This window comes from Nannospalax galili, unplaced genomic scaffold, assembly GCF_000622305.1.
Source record: "Nannospalax galili isolate Female #2095 unplaced genomic scaffold, S.galili_v1.0 scaffold525, whole genome shotgun sequence".
Taxonomy (NCBI): domain Eukaryota; kingdom Metazoa; phylum Chordata; class Mammalia; order Rodentia; family Spalacidae; genus Nannospalax; species Nannospalax galili.
The window spans coordinates 1,886,846-1,895,454 of record NW_008353937.1 but is presented as its reverse complement, the minus strand read 5'-3'; the positions used below and the strand labels follow the sequence as shown (position 1 = coordinate 1,895,454).

At 47.9% G+C, this 8,609-nt stretch overlaps 1 protein-coding gene across 12 annotated transcripts in view; it reads right to left on the bottom strand.

Annotated features, from left to right (window-relative positions):
* The window catches only part of Ptk2 (protein tyrosine kinase 2), a 223,995-nt gene that overhangs the window by 5,276 nt on the left and 210,110 nt on the right, over positions 1-8,609 (bottom strand). For 8 of the 12 annotated variants that reach the window (XM_029555008.1, XM_029555009.1, XM_008851051.3 and 5 more), the window contains 3 exons: positions 7,726-7,734; positions 6,440-6,595; positions 896-976 (listed from right to left, as the gene is read on the bottom strand). In XM_029555008.1, coding sequence (XP_029410868.1) covers positions 896-976; positions 6,440-6,595; positions 7,726-7,734 — 246 coding nt within the window. The remainder of the gene's footprint in view (positions 1-895; positions 977-6,439; positions 6,596-7,725; positions 7,735-8,609) is intronic. The other 4 variants (XM_008851064.2, XM_029555004.1, XM_029555006.1 and 1 more) reach the window with 1 other exon arrangement.

The window sequence follows — 8,609 nt, the reverse complement described above, 5'->3', positions numbered from 1 at the left end:
AACTCACTATGTAGACCAGGCTGGCCTTGAACTCATAGAGATCCGCCTGCCTCTGCCTCCCAAGTTCTGGGATTAAAGGCATGTACCACCACACCCAATTTAGAGAAAAGATTTTTTCTAAAAAATATTTTTATTTTATGTGTATGAGTGTATTGCCTGATATATGTAAGTGCACCCCGTCATGCAGTGCCCTCGGAAGACAGAAGAAGGTGCCAGATCCCCTGAAACTGGAGCTACAGATGGTTGTTAGCCACCATGTGGGTGCTGGGAATCAAACCTAGGTCCTTTGCAAGAGCAGTCAAGTGCTCTTAACCGCTAAGCCATCTCTTCAGCCCCTTAGAGGACATTTAAAAAAAATAATAATTTATTGAGAATTTCATACATGAATATAAGGTGTTTTGATCAAATCCAGGCCCACTCCCTCCCCTCCAACTCCTCCCATATCTCACCATCACTTTTTTTTCTGATAACTTCATGTACTCTTTCTTCTTTATTTTTAAAGGGGCTTTTGTTAGAGGACATTTTTAGGTTTTTTTTGGTCTTTTTGCGACAGATCTCCCTGTAGCCCCAGCTGGCCCGGAACTTGCTATATAGACCACACTAACCTTGAACTCACAGAGATTCTCCTGCCTTTGCCTCCCTCCTGAGTGCTGGGATTAAAGGCGTGCACCACCACGCCTGGCTTAGAGGACATTGTTAAAGACAAGGTCTCACTATGAAGACCTGGCTGGCCTGGAACTAAGTAGACCAGGCTGGCTTCAAACTGAGAGAGATCCACCTTCCTCTGTCTCCGGAGGAGTGCTGGGATCAAAGGCTTGTGCCACCACACCCGGCTTTGAAACTTAAGTTGTTTATCTTGGTCATCTTGCTGGACTACACCAACATTGTGCCCTACCTCTCGATGCGTGCTGGCTGGGAGGACAGGAATGGTCTCATCCACTGTGGCCAGCAAGGTCCGTAGAGCCAAGCCGACTTCCTAAAACACAAGAATCAGCAGTATGAGGAACACAAAGAACACGCAATGCTGATTACTGTCTCAGGCATGTACTTCCTAAGTTATAAGGAAACTTTCTTGGATTCTTTTGAGACAGGGTCTCACTCGTAGCCAAGGCTTGCCTCAATCTTCCTGCTTCCTGCTCCCCAGCACTGTGATTCAGGGGTGAGCCACCAGGCCCAGTTTATGTAAGGGAATTCCCGTATTTGCCTAGTACTGATCCTCATGTTATTGGCTCTTATTCCTGCAGATTCAGATCTGACTAGCCTTTGTTCTCATGCCTTATGCAGTAGGCTCAGAGACAGATGTGTACGTTAGAAGTGCCTACATACAGAAGGTGGAAAGTAGTTCTGCTCCTCTCACCAGCTTCCCAGTAGACTGCAGCACCCTCCAAGTTCAGACAAGCTGGCACGTGGCTCCCTCACACACAAAAAGAAATCTGTCCTTGAGGCCGATGAAGACATGTTCCCACTGCCTGGAGGCAAGGTAGGCCTTGCCTGGGGACCCAAGAGCTTTTCCTTGAGACAACAAGGACAGAGTTTGCTGTGGACTTTGAGGCCAGCATGGATTACATAGGCACTGTGAGGAAGACGGAGTGGGGTAAAGGGGTATGGACAGAGGGACAGCAGACTTGTACTCATCAGCCCAGTACTTGGAGGATAAGGAAGGAAGATCTGCGTTCAAGGCCAGGGAGACTAGGCTATGTAGGGAAACCCTGCCACTGGGGTGCTAGGCTTAATGGGGTGTATCACCACTCCAGTTCCAGGGGATCCGACAGCCTCTTCTGTCCTCCACGGCCACTGCATGGCACAGGTGCACTTACCTACATGCAGGCAATACACCAGACACATAAAAATTTTTTTTTTAATTAAAAAAAAATTTATTATTTTTATGTGTATGAGCGTATTGCCTGCATGTATGTAAGTGTGCCAGTATCGTATAATGTCCAAGGAGAGGTCAGAAGGAGGCATTGGATCCCCTGGAACTGGAGTTACAGATTGTTATCCGTCATGTGGGTGATGGGACTCAAACCCAGGTCCTTTGCAAGAGCAGCCAGTGCTCTTAACCACGGAGTCATCCCTCCGGGCCAGAACATCATAAATTTCCAATTTTATTACCGTCATTCTTCTGAAGATGAAATGTGATTAAAGCAACAAATTATACATATAATATGAATAAAATGAACAAGAAAAAAAATCCAGTAAGGAAACAGCGTTGCCCTTTGGGCCAGCAGACAGAAGGGTACTTCCCTGGTTGGAGTAAAGGGGAGTGATCAGAGGTGCACTTGTGTCTCATGGGGTCGTCACAATGCATGCCTGCACAAATTAGGAAGGCAGCACTATCACTGCACAGAACAGGCATTTGGACCATCCTCTCACAACAGTCTGAAGCCCTGCTATGCCACGCACAACAAGTAACCCTATGAAACTACCATGTGAGCCTCAAAGCATGCAAGATTTGGAGAACCCTCGTGTGCTGTTGAGTTCTGTGTTTTATGAGTCTGGCTGTGGATTCACACGTTCACCCCTGATAACTGTCGTCAGGACTATTAAGGGAGCAGAGTTTAAAAAGTGACCCACAGGCCGGGTGTGTTGGCGCATACCTTTAATCCCAGCACTCGGGAGGCAGAGGAAGGTGGATCTGTGAGTTCGAGGCCAGCCTGGTCTCCATGGTGAATCCAGGACAGCTGGGGCTAGAGGGAGACCCTGTCTCAAAGAGACCAAAAAAAAAAAAAAAAAAAAAAAAGGCCCACAATGGGTCTAGCAGCAGCACATCTCACCAGCTTTGCTGGCCCTGCAGACTGCCTCCAGGTAGCAAGACACATGTACTCAATCCTACAGCTCAACAATTAAGAAAATCTAAGTAAAATATAAGCAAAAGATGAACCAATGGCCAGAAATTACAAGGAATGCCGTTCATCTACATTGCTGTGCCAATCAAAGCCACAGAGAGCACCTCACTTATTAGGATGCCCACTGCCAACAAGCCACCCAAAGGAAACAGCACCCTGTGTGCTGCTAGTAGAAAGTAAGATGGTGGAGCTGGAGAGGTGGCTCAGCGGTTAAGAGCAGTGGCTGCTCCTCCAGAGGACCCGGGTTTGATTCTCAGCACCCACATGGTGGCTATGAACTGTCCTTAACTCCAGGTTCCAGGGGAATCTGAAGCTCTCTTCTGACCTCCGCGGCACTGCATGACATGGGTACACTTACATACGGGCAGGCAAGATACTCACACACATAAAATAAAATATTTGAAAAGACAAAAAAAAAAAGAGGTGCAGCTGCTGCCCCCCACAACACGAAGCCCAGGGCTGGGGAGAGAGCAAAGTCTGTGAAGTGCCTGCCAAGACAGTGTGGGGCCCTTAGCCTCATTCCAACACCCAAGGGAAAAAAATAATGGAGCTGCTGTGGTGGCACATGCCTTTAATTCCAGCACTCAGGAGGCAAAGGCAGGTGTATCTCTATGAATTCAAGGCTAGCCTGGTTTATATGGGAGTTCCAAGCCAGCTAGGGCTACAGGGAGACCCCGTCTCTGGAGGCCCTGTCTCAAAAAGAAAAAAAAGCTAGGCATCGGGGCTGGAGAGATGGCTCAGGAGTTAAGAACACTGGTTGTTCTTGCAGAAGACCCAAGTTCGAACCCCAGCACCCACATGGCAGCTAACAACTCTCTGTAACTCCAGTCCCAGGGGATCCGACAGCCTCTTCTGACCTCGGAGGGCATTGCACGAAACTGGTGCATTTACCTACAGGCAGGCAATACACGCATACACATTAAAAAACAAATAATAAATTAAAAAGAAAAGCTAGGCATGGCAGCATGTGCTTTAATCTGAGCACTAAGGAGGGAGACCGTCTCAAAAAATCAAGATGGCTGGCTCTGATGGAACAACACATGAAACTTACACACACACACACACACACACACACACAGAACAACTACCCCATGTCCCAGCAGTCCACCTGAAAGCACACTTACAACTGAGAATAGAACAGGTCTCAGAAACGTGCCTGCCGGTAGGGATCCAGAGCAGCAGCCTCCCTGACAACCTAAGGGTGGAAGCACGTGTGAAGTGGAGAAGAAGGGCCCGGAGAAGGTGGTGCTGCACGGGCCGTGCTGCACGGCAGAGCACTGCTTAGCCTGAGAGCCAACGAGGTCTGGTCACATACTACAAGATGGATTGCCTTAAGCATTCCCCCCCCCCTCCCCAAGTTGTAAGCCAGTCACAAGAAGACAAAAGCTATAGGATTCCATTATGAGACATACTTGAGTCAGAACATACAAAGCACTTGACGGGGAGGAAGAAGCACTGAGGAGTTAGTGCTCAACTCATGAGCTTCAGTTATAAAGAAAAAACAAAACAAGTTTCAGAAATGGATGGTGGTAATGGCTGACAAGGTGAAGGGATTCAATGCCACTGAATTACAGACCCAGGTAGAACTAAAGCGGTAAATCTCATGCATCTTACTATCTAATAAAGTATGTTCAAATTTGTTTCAGAAATGCTGGCTTGGAGTGAAGTTGGGGAGCGCTCTCTGATGCAGGATACCTCTGTGCAGCACGGTGGCACTCAGGTGTGGCATAACTGCTGACTGCTGGAAATCAGGGGCTCATTCAGAGGGCACCATCTCCCCAGATCCTACACCACTGTAGGATCCTTTCACCACCTGGGAAATGCTAACTGACTACACGTCTGTCTCCTTGTTCTTTCCATTTTACTTATTTTTGTTTTATTGAGAAAGGGCTTCATTGTGGTGCTTGGGCTGGTTTAGGACCCCTGGACTCAAGTGGACTTTCTGCCTTAGCGTCCTGAATAGCTGGGACCACGAGGCCAGGCTTATTACTATTCTTTTTTCTAACTATTCAGTGCTCATCCAAATGCCTACTCCTCATCTTTAGAATACAACACAGGGTCAGGGATGACTGCTGAGTCAGCAAGCACCTAATTTGTAGGCCTAAGGACCAGTGTCCAACCCCTAGAACCCACTTTAAAAAGGGCCAAGAGTAGGGAGGTGGACACAGGCAGATCCCTGGGGCTTCCTGGTAGCTGGCCTAGCCTACTTGAGGAGTCCTAGGCCAGTGAGAGATGCTCTCTCAAAAAACCCAAAACAACCAAAAATCAAAAAAATTAGACAGTACCTGAGTAATGATACTTGAGGCTGTCCTCTAACTTTCTCACACACACACACACACACACACACATGCACGCACACACGCACGCATGCGCGCACACACACAGAGGAGCATGTACACCTGCACACATGAACACACACTTAGGTAACCTCATTTTCTTTTTGGCTTCTTCCTCAGAGGAAGTCTCTGAACTGGAGCACTATCAATCCTGTATGTTGCCTTACTTAAAAAAAAAAAAAAAATTAGCCAGGTGTGGTAGCGTACGCCTTTAATCCCAGCACTTGGAAGACAGAGGTAGGTGGATCTTTATGAGTTCAAGGCCAGCCTGGTCTGCATAGCAAGTTCCAGGACAGATGGGACTACAGGGAGACACTGTCTCAAAAAGAATAAAATAAATTTATTTATTATTATTTTCTTTTTTGGTCTTTTTGAGACAGGGTCTCCCTGTAGCCCCAGCTGTCCTGGAACTCACTATGTAGACCAGGCTGGCCTTGAACTATCAGAAATCAACCTGCCTCTGCCTCCCAAGTGCTGGGATTAAAGGCGTGTGCCACCACGCCCGGCTTATTATTTTTAATTTATTTTTTTTTCATATTTTATTTTTTTATTTTATGTGTATGAGCATATTGCCTGCATTCATGTGAGTGCACCCATGTCATGCAATGCCACAGGAGTCAGAAGAGGGCTTCGGATTCCCCTGGAACTGGAGTTAAGGACAGTTTGTAGCCGCCATGTGGATGCTGGGAATCGAACCTGGGATCTCTGCAAGAGCCGTCAGTGCTCTTAACCGCTGAGCCACCTCTCCAGCCCCTTATTATTTTTATTTTATGTGTATGAGTATATTGCCTACATGTAAGTGTGCCTATGCCATGCAATGCTCACAGAGGTCAGAGGTGGTGTCGGATCCCGGGAACTGGAGTTACGGACAGTTGCTAGCTGCCATGTGAATGCTGGGAATCAAACTTGGTCCTCTATTAGAGCAGTTAGTGCTCTTAACCCCTGAGCCATCTCTCCAGTCCCATGCTCCCTTACTTTTATATATGACATAAACTTTACATGAAAACCCCACACTACTGATAATCTTTAGCCTGCTGTTTGTAAGCAACAGTTATTAGGAGACTCTACTAGTGGAGCCCACTGTTACTGACAGAGGAAAAGAGAGGCACAGCAATCCCCAAAGGCTGCTTTCTCAGTTACATTGTAAACCACCACCCCCCCCCCGGCACACCCAAACCATCAGGCTCGACTTTTAGGGAACCCGGCTTCCCTAGGAAAGGAGGCCATCCCTACCATAACAGAGTGACCGCACCTCACCTTCACCATAGGGACATATTCCTCTGGTGGAGCTGGCTGGATTTTGCTGGACATCTCGATGACAGCCTTCACCAGGCCTGTCACGTTCTCATATACCTTGTCATTGGATCGGTCCAGGTTGGCAGTGGGAGGGGGACTGATTTCCTGGGGCTGAAGCTGACAACACAGAAGCTGGTCATTTTCCACTCTCCAGGAGGTGGTGTGGCATCACCACAAGTAAGTTAGAGTCTTTAAAAGAGATCAAAGCAGACGCAGAAAATGGCGGATTTTCGTTTGTTCAGACATAGTTCGGCTTGAGGATGACAATAAGGTAATTCATCCCAGGGACAAACAGACGAGGTGGTGATGCTAACTTTGAGCTCAGTTAAAGGGAATGAGATGGAATCACACACAGTAAAGTAAAATCTCCAGATTCAAGAAGTGATTCAATGTTCCCAGACTCCCCAATCACAAGAGAATCCACACAATTTATAACCAAGGGTCTACTGGATTTCAGAGAAAGAGTGACTCGCTAAGTGATCAAATGCTCTATATTCTATGAATATCTCTGCTAACTTTAAGTTCTGCTCAGTTCTCAAACCCCAACAACGTTCTCTCTTCATGATCAATGTGGACTCACATGTGTCTGCTTTAGGCAGATACCATCTGCTTGGAGAAATCTGCTCCAGTTCAAGTGACACAGGAGTGGGAGGGGCTTCCTGCCAGCCCTATGCTGACTGCTGAGTGAGCCAAGGCCTGCAGTGTCTGAGCAGCAATGACGAAGGGCATATAAAGCCTCAGATGCAAATACACCCACCGAGGACCTGGGCACAGAGGAAACATCACAGATGCGATCCATGATGTCCCAAGGGCCTAGGGGAGAACAAATGGGGCCACTAGGAGAGGCTGTGCGACCTTTCAGACTTCAAGCTCTGTGTCTGTGCACGTGTCTGAGTGTGTATTTTGGAAGGACTAAACTGTAGTATGACATCTATGTAATCGGGTATGCTGTGGCCCTCAGGCTAAGCCAGTGAGTTGCCATTTCTGGATGCCTCGGCCAAGCAGATCAGAGCAGATGACTGTGTGTGAGTTAGAAAAGGGTGAGAACAGCACATTCACTGCAAAGCTGTTCACGTCTCAGTCTCTGGAAAATATAAATGCTCTTTTTTGGCATCTGCTAGCTATGAGAGGTGACAATCAAGCAAGTGTGTCCTCCCATGGGACTACCCACGTGCTAGTCCAGAGTCACACGTAGAGCTGTGTCTAACAAAGTGAGCCAGACAGACACACAGACATGATGTGCTTACCCTCCACGGCTATTGTCGAACGGAAGGTGAGGAAAAGTTAAAGGGATTTGTCAGAGAAAAGGAAAAAGAAAAACAGCATTAATAAGGTGGCAGAAAACCCAGAAACCCACATGAGCTGATCCCGGCACTGGCACAGGCCTGCCCTGCATGCTCTGCTCCCCAGAGCCGGGGTCATGCCTGTGCCACCGCTGGCTCTATGCACAGTGCATCGCTAGAGCCCTTCCATGCAACATTTGCTCCCATGAGATAAATGAGGGCAGCATGCAAAGCCGGCGCGTGGCCATGGCAGCCGTGCAGTCTAGAGGGAAGCTCTTCACAAGAGGGGAGAAGGGCACACATAATTGTGGGGTCTGCCAGCCGACTTCCGAGGGACCCTGGAGAAACCAATCAAGCCTCACCTCCTAACATGGGTCTTCAGCAGCGTCCAGCCACGCTGTCTAGGAAAGACTCTTAGCTAGGGGCTGTCTCTAAAGACCTCAGAAACTTCTTTTTAACCCTGTCACACCCCATATACACACTGGATTTTGCTTTTTGGTTGTGGTCTGCTTTTGAATTTTAATTTTGTATGGGTACTAGTGTTTTGCCTATAGGCGTTTAAGAGCACTCAGGACACAATGCCCTCAAAGGCCAGAAGGAAGTAAAGATCTCCTGGAACTGGAGTTACAGAGGGTTGTGAGCCGCCATGTGGGTGCTGGGAACTGAACTTGCACCCTCTGCAAGAGCAGCCAGTGCTTTTGCACTGAGAAGGCTGAGCCATCTCTCCAGCACTCCTGCTTGTTTTTGAGATAGGACGCACTGCGTAGTCTAGGCTTGGTTTTGATTCTCGACCTCAGCATCTCAAGTGCTTGGATCATGGTGTGTGTGTACCACCATGACCAGGCTGT